This window comes from Larus michahellis, chromosome 4 (genome assembly GCF_964199755.1).
Source record: "Larus michahellis chromosome 4, bLarMic1.1, whole genome shotgun sequence".
Taxonomy (NCBI): domain Eukaryota; kingdom Metazoa; phylum Chordata; class Aves; order Charadriiformes; family Laridae; genus Larus; species Larus michahellis.
The window spans coordinates 76,679,263-76,706,533 of NC_133899.1; the positions used below are offsets into that span (position 1 = coordinate 76,679,263).

Below are 27,271 nucleotides of genomic sequence, written 5' to 3' on the forward strand. Positions count from 1 at the left end.
GAAAAAAAAAAAAAGTTTATTTTTAGGACCTTCCATTTGCAGTTACACCAACGGCAGGAGATCAGCTTATCAAAGCAAGGGAATTCAGGATTTTAGATCATGCCTGTTGAAACACTTTGTTGTGACCTGGTAAGCTTTGATTGCCAATTCGATGTATGTGGCTTCTGTTGTATGCCACTCTGTTACCATGTAGATAGAGGGGGAGAGTGACCCGGGAGCTATGTAATAAAATCAAAGTATCTCTAAAAAGATGATCTATATGTATAGTTCTATAGATATATATTTTTAAGCAAAGCCTTTTCCTTAGCCGTACGGGCATTTGAGCTGGAAATGATGGTTATCTCTCAGCTCTTTGCCACCTCGAAGCAGGTAAGGGGAGGAGTTGAAACTAGTGATCACCTTCCCCACTTCAGGAATATTTCCGTTTCTTAAAGTATTTCACTCCCCCGCTTCGTTGCAACGAAGAGCTTCAGCTCGGATAGGGAGGGAGACCCGTCATCGTTTTAAACTAGTACTTTGTCCACTGCACGTGGCTGCCATGGCCTTTGCCACCACGGGATGGGAAATTCCTGCACTGGGCCAAGCTGATCCATTCGGAGGCTTTTCTCCCTTCCACTCCCCCCTTTCCTCTTCCTGCCTTTTAGTATATAGGGCCTTTAGAAAGTATATAGATAAATATATATATATATATATATATATATCAAGTTGTGCTGGGTAAGAGGAGGAAGTGCTTCAACAGAACTTTGGATTGAGGGGTTGGACAAGAAAAGATTCAGCCTTAGAAACAGCCTTAAAGCAACACTGCCCTGAATGTCCACGTTGTGCACATGGAGAACGAGAGGAGATTTTGCAGTAGGTAACCCCTTCCCCTGCTCCCCAGCGTAGCTCCTTCAGGTCATCTACTCTGTTATGTGGCTCTATGTATATGCATCAACCAAGCATGTGTGTTTACATATATGTGCATCGGGATTGTTAGCATACAGAATGGATGTGTAACTTGCCGCCTTTTTCGTTGACTGTTGATAAATGTGTATAAATATGCCATTAAGCATTTCAATTCTGTTTTCTTTCCTTGTACCGTATTTTTTATATTGTTCAGCATTCAGTTGATGCTGTGTACGTAGCTGGAGCTCTGTTTGAAGACGGACTGGGTCTCGATGCAGGTCAGGTGTGTCCTTGGACATTGTAGCTTTAGGGGTCTGGGTTGTCCCAGGAAGGAGCAATTGGGAGAAAGTGGTACTTGGAGAGGGAGTGTGAGCTGTGGGAGGAAGAAGAGCAGGATGTTTGCTCAGACCATGTCCCGCACGGGCTGCAATTTGCTCTCTGGTTCATTTCAGAGGTGGCTTGTCACTGTGGGGAGTCCTGTCCCTGCGGCTGCTGCAGGAAAGGTGCTGCGGGAGGGGAACAGCCAGCGCCTGGGAAGGTCGTGGGAGGGGACAGGAGGAGTTTTGCAGGGAGAAGGTAATGCTTTCTTTAGAATTACTAGCCAAGAGTCCCCATGGTGGATGGCACGGTCATCAGCTGTAGCAGGAGGGGTCAGCCCTCGGAGAAGAGGGACAGAGAGGAACTGTCACGCTTAAGAACAATGAAGTAGCTGAGAAACCCTCACAGACAGAACTACCCGCTTGGGTCTCCTCTCATCCAGCCTCCAGTGAAGGAGGAGTTTAACCTGAGTTAAAGCAAACTGGAGAGGGAGCTGTGAAGCGCTGAGGGGACTCACCCTGTTGTAGACACTCAGGATTCAAAAGCAACTGGGCTCTTCTGCCAGTTGGTCGGTCCCAAAAGTGACTGAGATGAAGGGGGGAAAAACCCACTAGGTAGGACCCCTGTCCTGCCTCAGACCCTCTCCTGCATACCTGCGCGTTTGTGCATACAACGTGGGGCCCTGTCCTGCTCCCCTCCACACCTCCAGAAAACAAACTAAGGATGAAGCATCCTCCTGGAGCTACTGACAGCTGAGAAAACAGCTGTGAGCTGAGGCGGGGAGGAGGAGAGAGGCCGCTGGGGAGGAGAAGAGCCAACTGTCCAGGTCTAAGTTCAAAGACCACGTGGAAAGGTCAAACAGAGCCACTGACAGCTTAACTGAATGCTTGGGATTTTTTCATACTGTGGAGCATGCCACGAAGCAGTGTGTTTAACTTCTTTCTGCCTTTTTTTTTTTTTTAAAGAAATGAAACAAAAATCAATTTAATAAACATTTCTCATAGTGTGCATAGTGTGATGAACCGCTGCAGTTTTACAACCAGTTAACCTTAACACCGGGATGCTTTGTGAACCAGGCTTCAACAGCATGGGTTTTTCCAGCCCCTGGGAGGGGGGCCTGCGGGCAGGCTGGGCACGCATCCAGAATGGTGCTGAGGGAAGGCAAAAAGGTTGCTTGCCGGCAGCGGTGGCTGCTGCAATTGTGCCCGCCCCTCAAGGGAAGGGGGGGGCACAACTGTGGGGGAGCTAATGCGGATTGCAAAATAGGGTGACTGTGCTGAAATTCAGGGGGGGGCTGCGGTGGCAGTACCGCGCACACTCAAGGGCCTTCTCCTAAAGTAACCAAAAGTGGCCCAAAATGCCTTTTGCTGCCATTTGGACAGGGGCTGCTCTGATTTTTGCAGCTGGTCTGGTGATGCCACCACTGTTGCCACCGCCTGCCCCCTCCGCACCATCAGGGGAGAGCGAGGGGGGAGGCCGAGCGCTGTGATCCCACAACTACCTGCCTTTCTCTGCCCTTTCTTGGACTCCCCGCTAGGTTTGAAGCAGGGATGTCCTGTGGGGGCCACCAGACATCGCCCATGCCGGTACGGAAAGGGAGGGAATGCTGAATGCTGGGCGCAGGAGAGCAATGTTCAGCCGCCACAAGGAAAGGCCAGCCCTGCTCCCGGCGGCTGTGCCCGTGCTACAAGATCATGCCCATCTGTTGTTCTTTCACTTGTTTACCTGAATGTTAATGGAGTCGGACATAATGACTTCTGGAAAGAAAAAAAAAAGTTATATTTAAAAACAATAAAAAAAGAAACAAAGCAAACCCTCTTGTTAGTGGATTTTTAATGATGTGTTGTCAGATCTTGTTTCTTTCCATCGCGTACAGATTTCTGCCATGCCTTCCAAGGGAACAGCGTTGTCTCGTTCTTGTATTCAAGCAAAATTCGGGCTGCAGGGAATGCAGTCCTTAGCTGACCCTCTAGGTGGTTTCCCATGAATGCGATGCTCTCTGTTTCATGCCTTAGAACGTTTGGATTGCGGTGCTGTGTTGTTACTCCAGATGGGGATAAAATTATTCCTGCCTCTCTGGAGCTAGGATTAAGCTGATGTGAGTCACCGTCAGACTCCAGCTAGCGTTCCACAGGGGGAGAAACGATAGTGGAAAGAAACTGGCAAAGCACAGTGCGTGTTTGGCATCCAGGGCGTGTGCCTCGGGACCTCAGCCTGGGAGCATAGCTGGGATCTTAAACCTCCCTTGGCAGAACACAGGCCCCTCCGTTTGTATCTCGAGTCGGAATATTAACACTGATGTGCTCGGAACAGATGGAGTTGTATGTGATGCTTGAGCTGAGGTGCTGGAGGAGGACCGGGCAAACCAGGCCCCTTTAAGGTGCTGTTAAGTGAAGACACGGGTTAGGCTTGGAAAACAGCAGTCCTGCTGTGTAGGAGCATGTGAGGCCACACGGATAAGCCACTGCGAGGGAAAAGGGTGGGTGGAACACTTGCGACCCGCTTGTTCTCATATTGCACCACCAACAACCCTGGCTTATGCTTCTTTTAAACATTTTTCTCTAGAACTCTGAAGGACTTGGAAAGTCATTGGAGACCTTACTGTGGACTTCTGATTCCTTGGAATATGACTGTGGAATCTTCTTTTGTGAAACAAGAATTTTCACAAAATAAAAATACAAGCATGAATTTTTCTAAGCTGGAACAAGTTGGGATTTTTTCCAGTGTAATTTTTTCCTCCCACTCCCAAACTGTTTTTTTTTAGAAAAAAAAAAGAAAAAAACTCTAGACTGTTTCTAATGAAAAGTTTTGGAGGTATTTTTTCCTTTGGCGAGCTCTGTTTCGTAAGCTTCTTCTGGGCTGTTTGTGTTCTAAGTAGCAGTGTGCCTAATTGTTTCTTAATAAGACAGCTGGGACTAACATGTATAAATTACTAATGTCCATTCCCTAATAAGAGGTTGTCTAAGCTCTAACCAAGATTTGCAATATTCCCATAGGAGGGGAAAAATACCAGCCAGCTCTCCCATGCAAGAGCTGTTCATGGCGGAGGTTTCCATAGAGGAAAGCACCCTCGCTGCCAGATCCTGGCCACAGCCACCCTCTGCCTGCCAGCTCCGCTTGCAAGGCTCAGTGATGAAGAATGTGTTAGATAGTGGCTGTGCTCACATTCCTGCTCTGAACTGACGTTTCCTTTGCTGGGCACCGCAGCGTGGCCCTTCCAGTTAGGGGAGAGGAGGGAGTTTCCGCTCCAAGGCAAGCTGCCGACAACAGAGGAGACTTCTGGAAAAAAAAAGGTGACTATTTTAACAACCTCATTTACTGGCAGGGCAGCGGTAGGGCTGGGAAGCTGTGGCTGCACCAGAGTGGAGGCAAGAGTGGAAATACAGCCCCCAGTGAGGGACCATCTGCCATCAGTGGGTGCCCAAGGGGAGAGGGAAACAACTACCTGACCAGCTCTTGATTAAGTGATAAAGACACAGGCTAGAACCCCCAAATCCCATACGAACCATGCTGTGCAGCTGAACTAGAGGCATGGTGTTAATCTGTGTATTTTTGTCTGACTGCTCCTTTCATTTTCAGCCTGGGGAGCGTCAGATTACCTTGCACGGGGTATAACCTAAGCAGGAGGGCATAGAAGCGCCGTTCTGGTGCGAGCTCTTCAGCCAGCCTCCGGCAGCTTGTCTGAGCTTAGGCAGCCTGATGCTTTCACTTCAGAGCCCAGGGACCTGGAGAAAAGAGAAAACGCCTCCCAGCTGCTAAAACTGCCGCATAACTGAAACCCACATTGCTTTCACACTTGCAGATACATTAGAGGGTACATAACTTTGCAGCCAGGCACGCTAGTCTGGACTGCCTAGCATTTCTCACTGGGTTTACATGACCTAGCTCAAGGGCCAGTGGTTGCAAGTAACATTTCTAATTAGAGTTTAATCACACCTTTTCCATTAAAAAAAAAAAAAAGGTGTTTCTTGGGTTCTTGGCCCTGCTTTACTTGGGCACTCCCTCATGTTGAAACACAGCTTTGCTGAGCACCGAAGAGGTGTTGGTGTTAGGCCAGGCGAGACGGCACACACACAACACCCTGTCTCCCAGTGGCCAGTAAACAGCTAAGATTTCCTCCGGCAAGGGTTAGTGGTGTTTAGGTACAAAGCCCTGCGTTGGCTGCAAAGTTGTCTTGGTTAATGAAGCTCCTACAGGTCATGTTCTAACAAGAGGTCTGGGGAGTTTTAGGGGTTTGTGGGTTTGGGTTTTTTTTTCTTAATGTTAACTTCAAGGCCCTCAGCTGCTTCCAATGACCTTTTTCAGACCTTCGCTACTGCTGTTAGTATTGGGCACACTGGGGCCAATGATAGGAAAGAAAAAAAAAAGCATGAATTAGAACAGGTTTTTTAAGTACAAATATGTTATAGCTAAATCGAAATGAACAGAGACCCCTAACTGTTTCTGTTTCTTTTTAAAATTTCAAATAATTGCAGAGAGTATTAATTTTGCTCTGAAATTACTTCAGTTCCCTCCCACACACGCAGTGCCTCTAACAGTAAAGGGCTTGCAGGTTCTCCCTGCAGCTCCTCGCCAGGCCAGCAATAACATTGTTACTGTGAAGAATCAAGTTGATAAAGACCTTCATAGCCCACCTCCGTTAAAACCCGCTCCACAGGAACTAATCTACTTTAGGGGGAAAAAGCACCAACATGGGTAAACAGCACTGGAATAAATCAAACCTGCTTGCAGGTGAGCCAGGACCAAATGAAAAGTGCAAAGTAAAACAGGTAAGTGAAGCTCGGTGGTCTCAAGCACTGAATCCTGGAAACTCACCCCACAAGGTGTTTCACAGGGGATTTCACGGCCATTTGTAGCCTTTCCTTTCTGCAAACGGGAGAGGGCAACTCAAATTACTTCCTTCAGCCTGTACGAATTCTGGCTTGGTGTGACTGCCTTCTCTCAGCAGAGAAGGACGCGGTGGTCACCACTGCGCTTACCTGCAGGAAAATACTCCTTTCCCTCCCTACCTTCCCTCAGGAGCTCCAGCATCAGCTGCATGTGGCCATGCCAGCCTAACTTCCATACTCCTTCCGGACGAAGGAGATGGTGAAAATGCATCCGATCACTCTGTCCAGCTTGCAGGATCTGGGCAGCTGCTAGGGAATCACCTCCCACTTTCCTATAGCTGCGAGGAGAGGGGCCAGTAGCCCCTGCCAGGCGTCTACCCCAGGCTCTGAGCGCAGAAGCAGCAGGAGCCTGCCAGTGAGCAGTGGAAACAGTCACCGGATGGGGGCCAAACGACAGATTTATTTGCAAGAGAGGAGCGTGAGGCACCCAGTAATGGGGCTGAGACTGGTACACATTTGCACACACCACCCCCCCACGCAGGGAATGCGCTGGCTTCCCTGCAGACGCGTGGGGCCATCTCTGTAAAGGAGCTGGCCCCTCGGAGGCCGTGCACCGGACGCAACCCGCTCGTTTGGATGATGTCCCACGCTGCAGCTCAGATCTGCCTTCCAGGCCCCCCACCCCTCTTCGAGACGCCTTAGTTCATGCCGGCGAGGGGAAAACGCTTTACCATCTGTTCATCTTCAGGGTCTGACTCATTATTTTTATTTCAGCTGTCGCCAAGCAATAGCGAAAATCCCAACACACCAGCATATCCACTGCTGCAAACTGTCTTGTCCTCAGCCACCAGAGAAAAAGCAGCTCATCCGCAGTGTGCGATACTAAATGTTCTGCAAAAAGACAGGAAGGAGGAAAAGGGTACAGTCAGCTTCTGAAGGTGACCTTGGTCATCAACATACACGGCATCCAGGCAAAAAACGAGAACTTGTAGTCTCTGGAAATGGAGGAATGGGGCTCATCTCTGAAAGCACCCATGTCCACAGGTGATGGAGATGGTGGAGGTGGTGTAGCCCTCTTCTGCCCCTCTGAGCCTCTAATTGAGCATTAAAACCAGGATTCAAAACAAAAGAGCACCATCGCTTGCACCAGTTCATGGTGTACCCTGCTTTCCTCCAGCCTTACAAAGCCAGGGCATGCTACTGCTTACTCTACACGTTCTTGCCGGCTCCTTAGTAGACCCAGAGGCTCACGCCAGGTGTGTCCCTGGCAGCCTAGACAGTGATACATAGTGCTGGTAGCTTTCGCCCGTGGTTTACTCTTGGCTCTCTTTGCCTGTTTACTACCCTTCTCCTATCCCTTCCTGCTCACCTACCAGAGGACTCACGTTTTCCCCTCGTCCTCCCTCCATCTGGGAACCTGAATGCCTGTCACCGTACTACCATTTGTGTATACATTTAAAAAACCAGGATCACCAAAAAGGGAAACACCTCTAGAGCTGTTGTTTTACAACTACAGCACAACTACAGCCCAACTACAGCCAGACAGAAGACATTTTGCGCTAACCTCGTCATCGCTGCCAAATGTATTCCAAACGCAGCCCTTTTCTCATAAATTACCCTAGTTAGCAACACTCCAGCAGGCAAAAGTATACATTTGAAAACTTGACAATGCAAATGAAGCGGCTGCAGTTTACGTTACGGGTGACTCACGGTGAGGCCCCACTTGAAGGGATCCATGAAGTCTCCTCGGCTGCCTTTCCTCTAGCGCACCCATCGGCGAAGCCACCAGTGTCGCAGCAGGGCTGGGATGCCATAGAGGGGAAAAGTAAAGGGCCACTAAAATTAGACAAAATGGGGCTACAAGGTAATTTCCTTCTTTTGTTGCAAAACGATGGCATAGACAAACTTTGCTTATACTCAAGGCCTATAGTAAATCCCTCAGAGTAGTGTGATCTGAAGAGGTATAAGTGTGACCTTCAGAAGCTCACGCCTTTTGCAGGCATTAATTTAATTTAAGGATGAAGGCCCAGGGCCGCGCAAGGCAGTGGGTGGAGACGAGCCCCACAAGCTGCTGGGCCTTGCCTTTCTTTTTTTCCCTTACTGTAGGGTAAACAATCTAAATATTGAAGCCACTCGGGAAATATATTTCCACCAAAAATTTAAAACTTTTTGCTGAAAGCAGGGGCACAAAAAAATCAGGCATCTTTGGCCAACACTAATAAAACATTTTCAGACAGAATTCCATTTCTCGACGCACAAAGAATGTTCTTCTGGGACAGAAAATGGAAATTATTTTTTTTTTTGATGGGTCGTGGTTTTATGCCCCAACTGACTTAGGGTTTTCTGGAGAGAAAATAAATACGTACAAATTTAAAAAAAAAAAAAAAAAAGGAACAAAACAAAACCCCAGACACTTCCGCTTGAGTTTTCATTGTGGCCAAACCCTGCTTTTCTGATGAGAAAAAAACAAACCTCCGCATAACATGTGCTTTCCCAGGCTCTGTAGGGCAGCGCCGGGCAGGCCGGGGGGCGGCCATCCTCCCTCAGCCACCGCCGCCCCAGCCCCTCACGGACTGCAAAATGGCGCCCGGCCCGGTGCACGCCGGGAGCTGTAGTCCGGCCGCCTTTCGCGGCAGCCCCGTAATATTTCCACCTCTCCACGGCTCTCAAAATGTCCCCCGCCGAGGGAAAGGCGGGTGAACTACAACTCCCAGGACGCAAAGGGGAGAGGCGGTGCGGGGAGGGCTGGCTCCTGCCCGCCTCCCGCCCCCTCCGCGCCGCTTTGCCTGCCGGGAGCTGTAGTCTCGCCGCCGCGTCCTGCGGCCCCGTGGCGGCCGGTAGGGACTCGGTGTCCCAGCGCCCCCCGCGCCGGGGCCGTCGCCGCGGCCGTCGGCGGTGGGGAGAGGCGGGAAAGGCGGTCGGCCGCTGTGGGGAGGCGTTGGGCCTGTGCCGTGTCGGGGTACGGGAGAGGGGTGCTTTCCCCAACTCTTTCCGCTGTCTGTCCGGACGGGGCGAGGCGCTGAGCGGGAGCGGGGGGCGGCGGGCGGCGGGAGGGGGGGCTCCGGGCGCCCCGGTGTCGTGAGAAGAGTGTTGAGGCTGGAGCAGGGCGGCAGCCCCCGGGGGCGCAGAGGCCTCCGAGGCCGGTAGGGTGTTTGTATCCGGGGAAGGAAGCCGGGCCCTGGGCGGGCGGGCAGGACGGTAGGGGCCTGCACCCGTCATGTTGGGCAAGGCCCTGGGCTCTGTCGTTGCCCCCTCCGCAGGGTGGGGTGGCTACTGGAGATGTGAGCCAAGGCCCGGGCCTCGCAGGCTCTGTGGGCACCGTCCTGCAGTAGGGTTGGCAGGGGGTTGCCGGCAGGCTCGGCTGCAGTGCTGGCTCTGCGACCGGAGCCGAGTCTCGGCCGTGGTTTGGCGTGACTGGGGTCTCTGTTTTCCTCACAGGCTGCAGGAGGACGCACGGAGCCTGAGTAAGACCAGGATGGAAGAGTCCAATGAGGACCTTCCCTTCCAGAGGGACGCCATCCTATCCGAGTTGCACTGTGATCACGTCACCATAACAAACCTGTGAGTCTGTCTGGAGTGCTGTAAGGGGCAGTATGTTTGGCTACAAAGGCGAAAACATCTCCCGAGGAGCAAATCTTTTTCTTTTCTGTGTAACTGCCCTCAGACAAGGGATACCCCAATTCACAGCCTGTGATGAACACTTATACAGCCATCTGAAAATGGTTGTTTTAGTAGTCAGTTATGCGCTTCAGTGTCTCTTTTCGGTTGTAGTTATTACTTTAATGTGCTATAAAACTAAGCAGAAGGATGTATGATTTTCAGATGTTATTCCCCATTAATTAAGATTACACTGAGGGAAATGTTTTCAAAAGCAGCCATCAGATCCCTTTTGTCAAAGACAGTCAGACTTTAGATGGAACGCAGCACTCAGTCTGCTGAATTCTTCAGAAGTTTCTCTTATGTTTTAATGCCTCTTAAAAATCTGGCCCTAACTCTGATTACTACCTTTCTTTTAAAACAGTCTTTTTTTGCAGCAGTTAGTACTTGCAATGCATAACTATCATTTTTACATTTTCTTAGGTGCATTGAATACTGTTCATTTAGTAATGGTTTACTGTGCATGCAAGTTACATTTTTATTTTCCTAAAACCTCTCTTCTGTTCTACAGAATAAGATTGGCAATGTGAATGTGGAGACTGAGTAAATATACTGGTGCCTGCCTTATTAGGCTGTGTGTTGTTCTTTTGCCAAAAATCCAGGAATATCTGCAGACTTTTATACTAGCATGAGTTTGTGTCAGATTTAGAACTCCGATCTGCAGCTTTGGATGATTCAGAGGGAAGGAATTATTTTTAAAACTCATTTCAAAACTACATTTCCAGTATCTTGATGGAAATGTTTGTTTTCTAGGGTGGAAGTGCTGAGATCTTTGGTGGCTTTAACTGACCCTCAGGAGGGGAAGCTGACTCAGTCTCAAGAGAAAGTGAGTGACTACAGACTTTCCATGTCTGTTTACTGCATCGTTTCAGAAAGAACCTATAATTAGGTAGTTGAGCTTATTCTAATAATATATTAGAACTGTTTCTGTAATTCACGTTTTTGCGAGCTGAACTGAGGCACGTGTTTTCGAACTCTGTTTCTGATTCATGGCAAGCAGTAGCACGTTCATCAATCGCCTCAGTTCTGTAAGGTTCCCTTCAAGCAGGTGGCAGAGTGAATCAGGTATTCCAGCCGTGCTGGAAGTCAGGCTTCAGATCACAATGTCTTTTACTGACTGAAGGGCCAGCTCTTGCAGACCCTTGGTTGCACTCTCCTCTTGTTTCCATGCACAAGCATGGCGTCTACAATTAGTTTTCTTAATCCAGTGGGATTGATTTCTTGACCTGGTTTGTTTTGTGATTCCAGGAATCTAGTAATGATGTGAGTGCTTCAGGCCAAGAAAGGAGTGGAGCTTGCACTTTATGTTACGTTAAAGCAATCCTAAACTGCAGCCCTGATAGTTTTGGGGGTTCTCTGCCACTGACCTCTGTCAGTGATAGTGTCCTTTGTAACAGGCAGAATGTGATGGTTATTGGAACAGGAGGTAAAGTAGCTAATGCAGTAAAGGATCATAATGGCCAAAAGAAAGCGTGAGAGATTAGGATGCGGTTTTCTGGATTTATACAGTATGATAGGTGCAGGGTGTAATTTGGAGAGGTGATTGCTTTCTCTTGGAAGATGTGTGAGACAGTTATGGGGTATTTAGAGTTGCTCAAAAAATTTATACTCATCTTTTAGTAATTGGACCTGCTGTAACCTTTAATGAAATTTGGTGTGCAATGCTATTTTTAATTACTTCGTATTCTTGTATTGAGTCTTGTGTAAGTCTTTAATTTTAATGTGCATTCATCAAGCAAAATCACTTGGGAATCCCTGAATACAGCTGCCTGTGCTATTGCAGTAGTAATTATTTTGCACAGCACAGAATGATAGTCTCATACTTGATTGTCATTGCACAGTTGTATTTTTATGCTCCTTTGTATTCTAGGCACTAAACTCGCTGGGCATTTGGAAAACCATATTTGCAGCTGTTCCTGGGCCTACGTCAAAGATCTCAGCGGAGTGATAGCTCGAAGATGGGAGATGAGGATAGAGGTGAACCCTTTCTGGGCATAGTGGCTGGTGGTGCCACAGACTATGAAGGAGTTTTGCCCTCAGACACGGTGTCACTCAGTGATTCTGATTCCGATGATTTGGGGTTAGCGGATGAAGCGGAAGTTGATGCAATATCTCCTGAGGAGCCATCTGTAGATGATGGGGATTACAGATCAGAGGAGACCCCCAACTCTTCAAACAGCAGTCACAAATCTCCTGTCCAGCCGTTCCATCTGAAGGGCATGAGTTCTACGTTCTCTCTCCGTAGCCAGAGCATTTTTGATTGCCTGGAAGAGGCGGCCAAGTTGTCTGTGCCCTCAATGCCTGAAGATAACGTTGTTGACGGGAGGTTTAAGCGTCCATTGCCTCCAGCCACAGTTTCAAGTAACATGATTCCAGAAAGCCTGGGAAAGCAAGCCAAAGCAGTACAGGCTCCCAAAACCTCTCCTGCAGTGCCTGACTATGTGGCACACCCAGAGCGCTGGACCAAATACAGCCTAGACGGAGTTTCAGAGTCTACTGACAAGACTAACAGGGCAGTGGCCATGGAATTTCTAGAGGGTTTGAAGAAAAGAGGGGAGGAACAGAGCTCAGCTACCCAAGAGTGCTACACCCCATACTTCAACCAGGACCCTTCCAGCTGCGGAGCTGGGAGGATTGTCTTCACCAAACCAGTAAAAAGGGGTGTTGATGGACTGGAAAAGAAAACATCAGCAGGGGAGGATGGTAAGAAACACATGAAAACAGATCTGAAAGGAAAATCTCTTCAGAAGACTGATGACTTGAGGGAGGAGGATAAGGTAGAGCTGGGGCACTTAGGTAGTGGAAGTGGAAAGGCAACAGAGGAGGAGGAGTGCATGATGGCAGGGGACCAGAATACAGAAGTCAAGCTTAGTGCAAAGTTTAGTGATGCAGGCGAAGAGACATCGGTTGAAACAGTTGGATTCCATTACAGTAAGAAGAAGAATAGGAAAAATTTCCGACCTAAAGTAGACGATGAAGGGGATGGGGAAGAGTCCTGAAGAGTGGAGCACAGTGGCGACATCCAAGGACTTGTATTGTCTTTGGATATGTTTGGGTTTTTTTTCTCTGACTTTTTTTTCTGGTCTGGAAACCATGTGATAGCTTTTTGTCTAACGGTTTGCATTGTAGCCAGCAAGAACATTTTATATTGTTAGAAATCAAGCTACCTAAAATACACTCCAGACTTTTGGTCTGTGAGAAGCCTCGGGGCCAGGATAGTTGCACCCTAGCAGGAGAGAATAAAGTGTGCTTTGTTTGCTTGAGCAGCTCCCTGGGGCTTGCTCTGGAGACGGAGTAGCTCTGGGTGCCAAAGAAAAAGACGTGTTAGCTAAAAGGCTGCAAGGCTTCCTACTAACCCCCAAATTTAGAGCTGTTCCCAAATCCTGGAACAAAGATGATGAGCTCACCATAGAGATTTTTAAACAATGAAAATAAAACCTAGTCTTCCACTAGATGTGATTTATCCTGACCCTGTCCCAGCGAGGAAAACTTTTTTTTTTTTTTTTTTTTTGTAATACATCCTTCTCTCATTGCCATTGAGAGTGAAAGCACAATGGTGCCCAATCATGAGTTTGGAGAGCCTAAATATTAGGTTTGGCTCAATATTTACCTTATTTAGTGTTACATGATAAAGATTTTAAACACAGTGTTTCCCGCGGAGGAATGCAGGTGGATGTATCCTGGTGAAGACATGCTGGGGATGGCTTCAGCAAAGTCTCACCATGTTGAGTGTAGACCAGGATTTGTAGCAACTTCAGTTGTTAAGTTGGGCAGCAGCTTTCCCTCTTACTGGTATGATATGATGTGATGATTCTTGCCCTGCACATTCGTATGTCCTTATGTCCTTTCCAGGTGGCACTGCTTCCACATTGATTCCGTGTATGGATTTGGGGAATGAGGGATTTATACCAGAACTGGATATTTTTTTGTTCTTTGGTATTCAATAAACTTTTAGTTGTAGCTTGATTTCTTCATCTCTTTGAACCATGCTGATTAATGAAGCTACAGGAGTTCTAACAAATAATCAGTTTATTTGATTTGAGAATTGTCTCAAAAATCTTCTAGAGTGTTATTCTAAGCTTACCCTCTTGTAACTTCTCCCTCAAGTCTTATATCTTAGATTCTAAAATTCACATTTTTAACATTTTCAACCATTTTACAATATATAATCACCTCATACAATGAATCATATTGTAATGAATGTAAACTATAGTAGTCTTTCACACAGAATGTCAATAAATTTCATGAATAAGGTTGAAAGATTAAATTCTTTGAAAGGTTATATGATTTGAAACTCAAGTTAGTTCAGGTCAGTTTGGACTGACATTTTTTTGCCAGTATTCTAAATTAGCCAACCCCAATGTTAGTATTTATAACTGTGTAGTGAAAGATTTCTTCTTTAGAATTTGTGATCTTTCTTGGTAGACTCTTTGCTCTGACTCTGAAGGATATTTGAGGTGGTTACTTCCTCTGTGGGGGTATCAGCACTCTATCAATAATTAAGTGGTAAGCCCAAATCATTTGGGTCTTTGTGTTTGAACCGATGCATCGTTTGGCAGCAGAAACAGAAAACAATGTAAAATGAGTAATACTGCTCCATCTTTTGAAATTCAACTTTTAATTTTAAAAGCAGAATGTATTTTCTCACAAGCATACAGTTTGATGTGCATTAATTAATGGGTCATTGCTAAATAAATCTGGAGTTCCAGTGCATGTGTGTGGGACATGACAACATTTCCAGATGATAGATAGATTTTGGTTTCCAGTGGATAATTAATGTGCTGAACACAATTAAAATTGAAGCCATTTCAGAATGGAAGCTGCTGCCAGAGCAGGGCATGCTGGCTGTAAGATATGCATTATTTCCTAACAAAAAGTGTAGCTTAGTACAAACTTAGTGGTTTTATACCTTCTGCTTGCCTAGGGTGAAAAACAGGTAGGACAGTACCAAAATTCCATCACTGTTAATTAGGTTGCTGAGGTCTGGGGCACAGCTGAATAAACTGGACCGATGCCTATTTTATGAAGAAATCATAACAAGTTTAATAGCTATTAATAAATGACTCATGTCAGAAAGGTGTTTTTATCAGCTCTGAAATATTTTTTTTCTGCCTCTGGTAACAGAGAAGGCTTTTGCACAACCTATGTTTATGTTGCATAGAAGCAGTGTTACGTGCATGAGGAAATTAAGTTCACTTGAAGTTTATCTAAGAAAGACCACAACCCAATACTTCCCCCTTCTGATGCTGTTTATATTATTCCAAAGAAATTTCCCTTTAAAGGATGGTAGTAATATTTGTTTTATTGGTGTATCTTTTCATATAAAATTCTAATAAAGCCAACTAACTTTTGTATGCTAAAAACGTACGTGCCGGTTTAAGTAATGAAAAAAGTCACAGAAATTCCTAATTTGCAGGAAAATTTTTGCTACAGATTCTTGCTTTAAAATTCTGAGTAATTTTTTTTTCTCCCTGACCTTTGAGAGACAAGAGTGAAATTAAATCAGAAATCCACTCAGGTGTAGAGGCAGTGTTCCGTGTGGTGTGATACGTAAAGGCAAAGTCTCCTTTAATAGCAGCAAGCTGACAGCAGCTACAATTTGGCATCAAAGCGAAAACACAAGCAGCAGAGGCTGGGGGTCTGGCTGCGGGAGGGCCACCTGCTTCGTGTTTGGAAAGCGACTACAAGCCACTGCGCGTTCGAGGACTGTGCGATGAGATTCCCCTTTCTGGGGATGAGTGAGGAGCCCTCAATAAGGAACACTGGCAAAGGAATACCTCACAGAAGCCAGCGTGGGAAGAGAAGACGGTGAGTGCAATCGTTTGAGGGTTTTAAGAACTTCAGGACTGTAATAGTTCAGTATCCCAGGCCCTTTCCTGTGGAAACTATTGCTTGATTTCCTTTCTCAGCAACTCAGAAATGCGAGCTTGCTTTCTTGGCCAAGGAAGCGTCTTGATTTTTAGTGCGTAAACGATCACCCTTCAAAAGGGAGACTCCCTCTAACAGAGAAATGTGTAAATTAGCAATGATGACGTTGGATTGAGGGGATGCTATTTGAAGAACAGAAGGCAGATCGTATTTAGAAAATAAGGTGGTGGAGTCATCCTGGAGGAGAAAGTTTTTAATGCGATTTGTGGAATGGAGTTTTGGAGAATGGACCAAGCAATGCAGGAGCAGGAGGGAAGAAAGCCCAAGAAATTGAAGGGGGAAAAATAAGAAATCCTGAGTAGTGTCAAACATTGACAGTGGTTGGCATAAAGTTTTGAGAGCTGGGCCTGAGGCCTTCATGTAATTAGGATTTTACTTCTACAGTAGGTCAGTAGGACAAAAAGTTTAATTTGAAGAAATAAGAGTAAAATTCAGTTATCGATGTATGTGATGTCAGTCTCGGACTGATTTGTGCGCTCTTCTCTTTCACTTCTTTCTGGCAAAGGCACTTCTGTATTGGCATTCGTCACACCTAATAGGATTGTAAAAGCCATGTGCTCGTTTAAAAGCCTTAGGACAAGGGGCACATAATAGTAATTGCTTAAAAAAACTTTAAAATGTTTAAAATAATCCACAATAAAAAGATACTGTAGATTGTATTACTTTGCATTTGCTCAGTAAATGATAAAAATAGGTTTCTTCTTTATTTCTCAGCTATTTAAGTTTCTGATTTTTATGCAGTTACAGTGTTAAAATTGCCTGGGGAACATCCTACAGGATGGTTTTACTTACTGGAATATTGATAATGAAGCAATTTACATAGGTGTTTTATAAGCTTCTAACAGAATTAAGTCAAGTTTGAGGTTAGGACAAGTCTGAGTGATCTGAGGTCTTGTCATGACATAACTTTGCTGAGTTTCCAGCTACTTCTTTTTCCCATTTAGTATATACATGTTCAGTTTAAGGTTTTTGGAGAGCTTTTTGTGTAATAGATAGTAATAGGTAGATATTGAAACAGATCATTACGGAGAAGATCCAAAATCTTTATTGCATTGGATGTCCTGTGGTGCCTGAGAAATAGTCTGTTTCTGTCTCCAGTGTTTTAAGCTCCAAACAGTGGAGCCCTGGGACACAGGACAAGATCCTTAACTGACAGAAATAGTTGTAGCTCTGAAGGCAAATGATCTGCGTTGATTAAAACGAAGCAGGAGGTTTGCTCGATATTTATTTTTTTTTTAAGACTATTGTTACCCATATGAAATGTTTTGGTAATACTTTGGTAGTACTATCTCATTGACTCAAGAAGCCCTCAAGACACAACCCTTTCAAGAAACCCTGTGGCAAATAGGTACTTATTTACATGGTTAAAGTTGTGTGAGACCATTCTAACTCACACTAAGCGATGTCTTTTCCCCAGAGCTTTTAGAATACCTGGAGGTATTTAAAAGATGGGTAGACATAGAGCTTAGAGACATGGTTTAGTGATGGGTTTTGGCAGAGTTAGGTTGATGGTTGGACTAGATGATCTGAAATGTCCCTTCCAACCTAGACGATTCTATGATTCTATGAAATACACCTTGCAAAAGGTAATTTTTTTCATTCTAAAGTATGAATATTCTGTTCCTTGTTTAAATTCCTATTACCTCTAGGTATACTCCTTTGTACCTCCTTGTATGGTTCTTTTCCAATCTTTTTTTTTTCCTTGCATTTTTTTTAAACTAAATTGTTCAGCTATATTAATTAGCTTTTCCATGATTGTTTTCAATACTTACATGTATAGCTTGGAGCTGGTTGGTTGCACAAGAGGTTGGTTTTGGTTAAAAGCTCTGCCATTGAGGAGATAACAGCTGTACAGTAGCAAATCTACAAAATAGGTAGAGATTTCTACATAAGCTAATTTTTGTAGTACTTTATCCATTCTTAAATTTGCAGGAAAGATAGTCTAGGCAGCAAACTGAAGCAGCATCAGAGATACCACTTTTTTTTTTTTAATTAAATAGTTGAACTGTCTTGGAGTAAGATTTGTATTAAATACCCTCCCTTTTTTTGTGAGTCTATTACATTATCTCAAGCTGGCACAAACTTAGTAAAGCGTTTCTTGTGTGTTCCTGTTGGACCTGTATTTGGTGTCAACATTGTTCATTTTTTTCATGACTTTTCAGGAAGCCATAAAATGGATAAGAAAGGGGAGGGAAACTGCAATGGGAGTATTAAGATAAGGAATTTTCCACGAGGCCAAAATGACACCGGAGAGTTCTAGAGACAAAGAAAACAGTAACAGTTGTGCTGTGTAGCACATGGTAATGCTGCACATTTTCAGATTGTTTAAAACATGTTTGTTTATATCGCAAGGGTTTGTCATCAAAAGCACAAGATAGGGTTTCCTTCTATTATGTAAGTTTCACATTTGTATGTTAGACACTTCCCTTTGAGACGTTGGTATCTAAGAAAATAGAAAAACTGGTCTAGGTCAGATCAGACAGAATACGGGTATTTTTAAAGTTGTCCATTTTAAAGAAAGAAAAGGTTGGGCAAAGGAAAACAATGGAGGGGGGGAGATGAGGTGTTTCCTTCCCAAGCATCCTTACTGAAGGAAATAAACACTTCTCAAGTAGACTAGCAAAGAGAGGGATAAATGCTGTATTCCCCTTTCTCCTGGAGGTCAGAAATGTTTCTTTACATATGTATATCACCAGAGAGAAAACAATAAGGAAAATGAAATCAAAATACGGATAAATTTCTCCTTCCTTTATCCCTATTAAACGAAAGAAACATGGTGAAATCCTAAAACTGATAAAAATGCCTATAAAAATATTACTTACCTGGGCTTCCATAACTTTAAACCGCTTTTCTTGTTCTTTCAATCCACTAAAATATTTAGACAAATTATCCACCCTGTGGAAACAAAGCAGACACACTAAGGAAAAAAGGAAAGCCTCAGAATAAATCCTCAAACACAAAACCCACGTAACTTACTAAAGCCATGACCCCTGGCCAGCAATTCTGTGCTGCCGAGAAATCCCAGACCCCCCTAAAAGGTTTGTCCTTTTGAGGTGTTCCTGCAAGCATTTATTGAACAGAGCGGCATTTCTGGAACTTTCTCATGTACCAGGTGCCCAGGGACTCATAAAGTCACACAGATCACAGCAGCTGTTCAGCTTCTGGCCGGGGCCGCTTAGACCCAGCTGCTGTGGAAATGAAGGACAGCAGGAAGGAGCCTTAGGTCCAGATCTGTCTCTCCAGCCACTTATGTCCCCCCTGTACCAAATGTAAACAGATCCTGGTGTGAGAGCTGAGGCCACAATATTTTCCATCATCATGGGGGAGATGAGCCACTTAAAATTTATATGAGGTTTCATTTTTGGAAACTGGCTGGACATTCAAATCCCTTTTTCCATCCAGTCCAAAGGGACTATGTAGGGAAATTCCATGTAGTGCCTCCAAATTGTTGTATTGTCCACATGCTTTCTGTATTCCTCGCCTCTTCTCCCATCAGTTCCTTAATCTTAGCATCTGATAGCCCCATCACTGTGTTGTCCTAATTACTGTTTCAAAGTTTCCCTCTAGCAGGTTACGTTCCATCCAGGTCTATGTGAAAAAGCTACTGCTGGATGGGTCTGATGCATTTGGGGATTGGTTCAACGTAAAGTTCAAAGAATCACTTTCTGAGGGTATCATAAGCTTTCAAGTACACACTGGTACCACCTAAGAGCAAAGATAAAAAGCCACGGGTCTAGTGGTGTTCATCTGAACGTTTTCCAGTCTCTTTCTGGCTCTGCTACACCTGAAATCCTGTGAAGCCAGACTGATTCTTACTTTTCCCCTCCAAGCAGTAACTTCATGTACAAGGTACCATCTGTAAAGCTTTCTAACTTTAAAGATATAAAAATATAATTGTGTCCTTTGTTTGCCAGCAATTACACATGTATTTTTTGCTTGATCTCAACAATTGAGCTCTCATTCCTAGGGTTTGTCAGTGATCTGCTTATGAGAATAAAGTTTAAACCAGCATAATAATTCTAAATTATTATGAATTAAGAGTCTATGTAGATTACAGGGAGAAGAGTTATTTTCCAAGGATGTACACAAGTACGCCGTTCTGGACTCCAGCTATTCTATGAATTAGATGGAGGTTTATTTCGAAAGACAGCACAAAAAGGAAACAGACAGCACAACAACATTTCATGAACTTTCTTATGATGATAACTTTCACCCCCATCGTGCCTCTATTTGAAGTCAGTTTTATCATAAGAGGAAACAGCTGAAACAGGTGTCAGAAGCTTCTTCAGGAAGGCTTTGCTGTCTGGCTTTCAGTATTGCATTAGATGTTTCTGTTTCCCTTGCACATAACTACTTTGTGTCTCACTTAAAGACACAAAGTAAACATTTACTCATTCATGGTAAACCTCTGAATAATAATTTAGCACTTCCTTTCTTTAGAATACTAAACCAATTTCAGTGATATTCCTAGTGAGGAGATATTTCAGAGAAGTATTTAAATGGAGACTCAGTTAATTAAATACAATTTCAGAGCCAATATCATTAATTTCTTCTGGAAAATTGTAGTCTCGTGCCATAAAGTCATAAATAGTTGTTCTTCTGCATCTGTGGGCTGTGGGTAATTCAAAGGTCTAAGCCATTGAAAAATATAATTCAAAAGGGGATGGAAGTACATGCACCGCAGCATAGCAAAGGAACTATTCTTCCACCATTTCTTCACGAATATGATTTTCATTGAGCTTGACTGCAGATTTGGCTGGAGCTTACAGGTCTGTAATAGGACATACTTCAAGAGTGCCAAAAACTCTTCTATGATAGTAGTGATGCTGGCTTCTCACGTTTTTTCATGGACTGAGTATTTCCTAACTGCATTCTAGTTGGATTCTTCATATAAGCTTTACAAGCACCTGACTGTTTATCTCATTCAAAGCTGAAGACTTGCAAGGTACATTTATTGTGGGACAGAATAACATACTTATTAGATGTGGCCTTCAGCCTTTCTTCATTGCTTTCTTTCCTCTCTTGTTCAAGGTTTACAAGATAATTCTCTTTTTGCACCAGCTCCCATGTTATGATTTTTTGATCTAGGCCAATGGGAAGATCTTTTTCTGTAGGAAAGAAAAATAATTAAGAATTATATTTTACTCCCCTTTCTCTTATACTAGTAATAGAAAGCTGCTATGCTAAAGGGAAATGAAGTCTTGCCATTGCAGGCCCTTTGCCATTGCAGGAGTGTCACATTATGACAATGCAGTATAAAATAAGTATTTTCTCGTTTGTTTGTTGTTTTTTTTTTTCTTGTGATGGAAAGCAATAGACCATTTTGCAGTTGGATATGACTCCTGAATTTTCTAAAGAACAGCATGGACCAATTTCTATGTTTCCATTTAAGCTTATTTACAACCTTACTGGACTTCTGACACATTTTAGCCCCAAAGTATTTAATGAGCACAGCTTTATGTTCAGATGCACTTTATCATCTAAGCTTCTTTATTAGAACACCTTGAAGTATAAAGCCTGTTGTTGCCAAGCGTCCCAGCCAACAACAGACCTCAATTTCACAGACATATTTTGAATACAGGATACTAGTTTTGTATCTTCCTGAAGATTGGTAAAAGGGCAGCACGCTTGCTGCATGCTCCAGACAGTACTGAATCTATAACCTGAGCAGTCAGGCACTTGCTTTCTTAGGGAAAAAAATAATATTTTTATTTTATTTGCTTTTGAAGAATCTTCCGTAGTGTGCTTTGGCAGCCAGAAGGAGTGTATCCGAAAGGGACCTTAGTCAAAGGGCTCTGAATTTGTCCAGTTTGACATCAGTTCCACTCCAAAGCCCATTATCCACTTGCGCATGAGAAGCAAATAGGCTTATTATCAGACACTATTAAATGAGACGGGCCAAGTTTGCCATCACTATAAAAAGCCCCCAAATGCCATGTGTAATTAGCTGAACTTCATCTGCCTTTTTAGTTATAACTTTTAAGGGACCGCCATTTCTCGAAGAGTGCTTGCTCTTTCTCTCTGTCTGTGTATTGGGAAATTCCACAGATCCTAGTAGATTTTTAGACTTGGTATATGTTTTTAGAGTTGTCTGTACTTAAAAATTACTAAAATTCAGGAGAAAGTGAAGTAACTATTTGTTAAACCTATCCATTGTTATCTCTTCAGAAATCAAATCCCTTTAACCAGTTTTATATTGACAACTTTATTGTAATAACTATGGTGCATAAAGAAATGCATTGTGGGAAACTGTTTATAGTAGAGGATACATTATAAGCCTTAATTTTTCATTTGTAGTCTCCTGGCGCTCTCTGCTAAAAATAAATTGTGACTCTTGGCTTAAGAAACTCTTACTTGCTCTTCTGTTTTGCCTATGCAGCATGCCTAGGAGAATGTCGGGGTCTCCAGTTGGTAGATGTTTGTTAACAACTCACCCAGATGTTCTTTTTTATGTTGCGTTTTGTTGAAGATTCTTCTGAGAACCAGAGTTATGTGGTTAATAATGATAAATGGTGGTGCTAAGGCAGGCCGGCCGTGATATTCAACAATCAGGTTGTAGCGCTGAATTTTCCAAAAGATGTCTGCATTGCCCTGAACAACTTGAAAAGTGTAGCTGTAATTGGAGAAAAAAAATGTTTTATAACTGTTTTTACCACAACAAGCTAAAGCTTATTATTACAAAATTGAGTACCTCATTTACTTTAGAAAGGGAACAGCAAGCTCAGCAAGTAGGGATAATTTAAAGTTTGTGCAAATTCTTAGACATTAAAATAATTGCAGTTGCAGTCTTCAAATGTTAAAAAATACATTAGAGGTTTTTTTAAAAGAAAGGTAATTCCACTTCACTGAGGCAAGATCAGCAAACATGCCACGTCAGTTCTTCAACCAAATGAATCATTATTAGCTGTGTTGACATTAAGCATTTCCCCTATGTGCAGATTATCCACTGTTAAGTCTGCCAAATTTATGGCTGCTTTGCACCTGCAGACTTGTGCTGCAGCACAGCCAGGGACCCAGACCCTTCTGTGCATGTTTAATGGAATTTTCAGCAGTAAAAGAGGCTTCTTTTCTTCTTGTCTTTAATGTGACTAGAGTAAGGATGATGAGAACTTAAGATCTATATGATCACAGAATTCTATCTATCAACCCCCAAATAATATTCATTAGGAAAATTACTGGTGTATTCCAAAATGAATAGCCAACAGCAATGTAGGAAATTCAGTTAAACCTTTGCAGCCTCTGTCTTGATACTTACTGAAATCGCTCTTACCTGAACATAGCAATCAGGAGATTCATAAGGAGAACATTTGTGACTAGCAGGAAGATGACCAACAGAAGTATGACGACCCAGTTGGCATAGCTATTAGGACATGATGGCGAGTTCTCCTGCAGAATCTGCAGTGGATTAACTGTACAGTTCCTGGGATACATCCGAGATGCTGCAAAGAAAGACAGAGAAATAAAAGAACAGTTTTGACAAATCCTACTTTCACATATATTTCTTAGAGTGGAAACAAAAGCTTTGCATCTTGATGAGCAAAATCTCTGACTTTCAACAAAGAATGGCAAAAATTACAAACTGTTCCTGAGGTTTGAAGTAATGCATTTCATAGCTATTGAAATGCAAATAAAAACTGAATTAATACCTCTAAACATGTCTTCTTTTAACAACTAGTGATATGGGTGGAAGCATATATTTTGTACCCTTACTGTTAACATACAAATCAAGGACAATAATGACATTGATTACTAAAATGAGATCAAATCTCGGCTGCATATAAGCAGCAACATAACTTTGTTCTGAATATTCTACAACCATTAAAAGCTTAAACACAATATTGTGGTAGTATTTTTGTACTACCCTTGTTGACTGCTAGCAGGACCATAAATATGAGACTCTCTTACCCCTAAAACGACAGGTCTTTGACTGCTTGAGCTAGTGAGCTAATTCTTGCAGTTGAAAGATCGTTTATGTGAACTAATATCCAATGTCTTTAATTTCATGAAAATATGATCGTGTCATGTACGTGAAGAGACGTTGCTTTAATGTGCAAGAGGTTTGTAACCCTAGGACAGTGCAGATCTCCAGAACTTGGCTGTTCATTCAGGAGCAAGATGACTGCCACAGCTGGCTTTTTAGTAATGTTCAGCAAAGGGGGATTGTATTGAAAAGGCTGTATCCTTTTTAGACCACTTTTGGGCTCCCAAACTCAAATCACCTTTGAGTATTTAGCAACTGTGTTTCCCCACATGCTTGTGTCTTCGCAGTCCTCATGCTGGTGTGCATGTTAGAGGAGAAAACTCAGTAAAAGCTGTGAATGGTGTTCCTCATTCTAAATTTAAACTACTTTGTACACCTGAGCTTCCAGTTGAGGTTAGTAAGAATGGTTCTACTGCATCAGACTACAGGTCTAGCCCTGTATCCTGTCTCCAGCTATGAATTAAATCCACAAATTTAGAGTAGCACAGTGATATTTACTTTTTTGTTCTCCATTTTTTCACTAATAATTCTTTCCCCCACTGCCATGGATAACCCCACAATCATATTCCTTGGAGCATGCAGTTACATCAAAGCCCACCACAGCTGGGACTGCTTTCACCAAAGTGCATTACCTTATATTTATCCACACTGAATTTCATTTGATGATTTAGCACTCATGAGGATCCTCTGCAACTCTTAGGTGTCAGCTTTAGCCTTTACTACCCAGTAATGTAGTTTTGTCAGCAAATTTTGTCCCCTCATTACCCATCTCCTTTTCCACATGTTTCATAAAGATGTTAAACAGAATAAGCCCCAGAGAGCCCCAGGACAAATGACTCCCTTCTGGAACTTGCCTGTGTAATTAATTCTTTTTTTCTCTGTCTTTTAACCAGTTATTTATCCAGGTGAAGACACCCTTTGGAGTCTCAATGGAGAGAAACACACATTTCTAGAGAATGCTACATCTGACCTATTTCCAAATGAGACGAATCCTATTCCAGAAATATTTGTTTCTCTCCAATTGCTTTAATGGAAATAAAAGTGACTGGTTGTGCTGTGCATGCTTACACCTTAGGCATCTAAAGATAAGTGAGATGAATCACACCCCTGCTCTCTTGTCTCATTCAGGCTTTTTTGGCTTTTCTAAGACATATGCTTTTTTCTTATTAAGCAGAGGGAACATGAAAGAATGCTTACTGGTTTGCTTCTGTCTATGGGATATTTTTGGTTCCATCTATGTTACCTCAAGTTTGAATACTACTTCAATATTGCCACTGACATTTAGCATGGTTATTCTGGCTAAATGCTGTGACATTACTTCAGACTTCTTTGGGAAATTACCTATTTTGTATTTTACCTGCTTACCTATCAGAAATGTTGCCTTTGAACTTTTATGTCCGAGTATTTCCATGTCTTGTGATTATTTATGTTGTTCTGTTTGAAATGTTGCACATATGCAATTACTAGCTTTATTTGATTTGGGCAGCTTTACTTCCAGAGTCAATAAATGCTCTGGAGCAATATTTATTCTAAAGCATAAGCGTTTGCTTTTGGGCAGAGCTGTACTGCTTTAGCACTGTCACATTAAACTACTGCCAAAATGTATGGAAGTGCTATTATTTCAGTTTACACAGGGTTATCTGGGTCTAGGTTAAACTGAACGGAAATGGACTGAAGTAAAAGAAGGTATGCCAGCCTTTAAAGCTGCAAATCCTTGTTGTGAATGTTTCAGGCAGCTTGTCTAAATAGGACTAACCCTTATGCTCTAATGTAATTCCACAGTGCATGTTATCTCTTTGCAAATAAACTATTTATATCATGGTAATGGGAAAGCTTTGGCCTGCAGGACAAAGATTAAAAAAAAAAAGGAGAGAAAAAAAAAAAGACAATACTGGGAAGGAATTCCATGCTCTAATCAGAAGTGTGCATTCAAAAATGGCCATGTCACGGGGGAAAGAAATTTACTCACTGTCTATTTCATCCAGTGGAATCTGGCCAAATATCTGAAGGTAGGGACGATAAAGCACCCTCCTGAATATCCATTCCGCTCGGCTGTCATCAGGATGAAGTAGAGCTTGAGTTGTCACACCATAGGCAATGAGCCACACACTCAAGAAAAACAGAAAGAAGAAAACATCCTTCATCTAAACAAGAGAGGGAGAGGGCAGAAAAGGAGGAGAGGTGACTGTAATAGCATAGTAAAAGAATGGTAGTCTTTCTATATGAAAACAGCTCAAATAATTTTGTGTCTTTCCGAGCTTGTTTTGGTTAAAGGAGGTGGAATAGGATACAGTTCCATGCACAGAATTCCTCTCTTGACCTTGCTATTATCATATTGTTCTTGGCCTGTAACCAACCATTTAGATAAACGCATGTTTTAAATTAAATAGTTCACTTAAATTAAATAGCTCATTTAGATAAAGGCATGTTTTAAATTAAAACCTTGCTTTTGAGTCATCTAACACTTAAAAATTAAGCCCATTTTATTTTTTAAGCGAATCTTATTGTACCTTTTAAATACAGATTTTCTGTGAGATCTCACAGTACCATCTTTACTGTGAATTACACAGGTTCTGCTGCATCAGTGAATCCTGGTAACAGCCGGCACTCATTGACGAGTGCTGAACCACTGATACAGCAGACATTGAAGGCTGCAAGGATCAGGTAGCTTCTGTCTTGGGTTTGCAAGCTAAGTAATGCATCTGAGGGATCGTTTTCAGGACTTCGTGCTTTTAAACATTGTGTTTCTCTACAGAAGCAGAAGTAATTGAATCCTAAAACAATTACTTAAAAAAAATAAAAATCGAATATGTATTTCAAGTGCAATAATTTTTCCCTGGTGGAAAAGGAACACTTCATCCTCTTCCCATCTAATCTGACAGAGTTCATTAGGGACTTTAGATTCATTTCAATTAGATTATTGGATTGTGCTGTTACCCAAATGCATAGGCATTTCAGACCTTCATGACATTACTCAGAGTTCTATTAAGAAACACAGTATCTAAACTAGGCAACACATAGTTGATGTCTCTCTGAGTTTCACCAATCTATTTTGTTTTCTGGATGATTTAAAATTTAGCGATGCTGCAGGACTGTAATGGTGTCATAGTTAAGAGAGAGGTATGACAAGTCAGGAAATATTTTTTCCAATCTGCAGTCTCTCTGTGAAGGGGCATTGTTCTGGCATCGAACTGCCATTTTAGCAGCTCCCAGACTTGTTTCAGCAATTCTGTTGCAAGGTTAAAAAGGAGAAGACAATAAGAGACAATCTTGGATTGCTTCTCTGTTTAAGTAAGGGAAATGGTTTTGCTTGAACTCACTTGACAAACCTTTCCAGAAGGTATCATTTACTGAAGTAACTTTCACTGTTCTTTCCTTTGATGTAAGGTTCAACATTGAATTACCAAAGCTAAGGCATTGTGTTGGCTTGGATGGGGGGAAGATGAAAGGTTCCATTTTATGGTTTTGTCTGGGATGCTGTTTATGTTCTTGTTTGCATCTTCTTAATCTGTGTGTTATCTCATACGACTTCAGTAGACACATCACTGTATGTGTTCAAGGCCCTGGTTTAGCTTGGTGCGCAGCAAGGAAGGGTTAGGAGCTGTAGATCTGCCTTGTTGTCTTACAATAGAAGTCTGCTAATGCTGTAAGCTAGATAATGTTCAAGAACAAA

At 43.0% G+C, this 27,271-nt stretch overlaps 2 protein-coding genes and 1 long non-coding RNA gene across 6 annotated transcripts in view; 1 reads left to right on the forward strand and 2 right to left on the reverse strand.

The window, feature by feature from the left end:
• Window positions 1-6,473: 6,473 nt before the first annotated feature.
• LOC141741614 (uncharacterized) lies at window positions 6,474-8,710 on the reverse strand. Of its 2 annotated transcripts, none has more exons than XR_012586433.1 (3): window positions 8,505-8,710; window positions 7,743-7,834; window positions 6,474-6,923 (listed from the first exon to the last, which is right to left on the reverse strand). It is a non-coding gene; the product is annotated as an uncharacterized LOC141741614 (long non-coding RNA). The 2 variants fall into 2 exon arrangements; XR_012586434.1 differs by having other exon boundaries at window positions 7,743-7,868.
• Window positions 8,711-8,862: 152 nt separating this feature from the next.
• TSSC4 (tumor suppressing subtransferable candidate 4) lies at window positions 8,863-13,655 on the forward strand. 2 transcript variants are annotated; one of them, XM_074585722.1, is made up of 4 exons: window positions 8,863-8,991; window positions 9,471-9,593; window positions 10,443-10,515; window positions 11,560-13,655. In XM_074585722.1, exon 4 carries the CDS (start codon window positions 11,648-11,650, stop codon window positions 12,686-12,688), a length of 1,041 nt encoding a protein of 346 aa, XP_074441823.1. In that variant the 5' UTR covers window positions 8,863-8,991; window positions 9,471-9,593; window positions 10,443-10,515; window positions 11,560-11,647; the 3' UTR covers window positions 12,689-13,655. The 2 variants fall into 2 exon arrangements, with proteins under 2 accessions (XP_074441823.1, XP_074441822.1); XM_074585721.1 differs by lacking the exon at window positions 10,443-10,515.
• Window positions 13,656-16,048: 2,393 nt separating this feature from the next.
• TRPM5 (transient receptor potential cation channel subfamily M member 5) overlaps window positions 16,049-27,271 on the reverse strand; it is a 40,338-nt gene continuing 29,115 nt past the window's right edge. Inside the window, exons 18-24 of one of the 2 annotated variants that reach the window (XM_074585719.1) lie at window positions 25,568-25,742; window positions 22,888-23,056; window positions 22,052-22,230; window positions 20,593-20,725; window positions 18,440-18,512; window positions 17,390-17,480; window positions 16,049-16,149 (exon numbers count right to left, since the gene is read on the reverse strand). In XM_074585719.1, the coding sequence (XP_074441820.1) occupies window positions 16,049-16,149; window positions 17,390-17,480; window positions 18,440-18,512; window positions 20,593-20,725; window positions 22,052-22,230; window positions 22,888-23,056; window positions 25,568-25,742 (921 nt within the window). Of the gene's footprint in view, window positions 16,150-17,201; window positions 17,481-18,439; window positions 18,513-20,592; window positions 20,726-22,051; window positions 22,231-22,887; window positions 23,057-25,567; window positions 25,743-27,271 lie in introns of those variants that run through there. The other variant, XM_074585718.1, reaches the window with a different exon arrangement.

What these genes read in the sequence shown, in the direction of transcription:
- TSSC4 (XM_074585722.1), top strand. Translation starts at nt 11,648, where the DNA reads ATGGGAGATGAGGATAGAGGTGAACCCTTTCTGGGCATAGTGGCTGGT.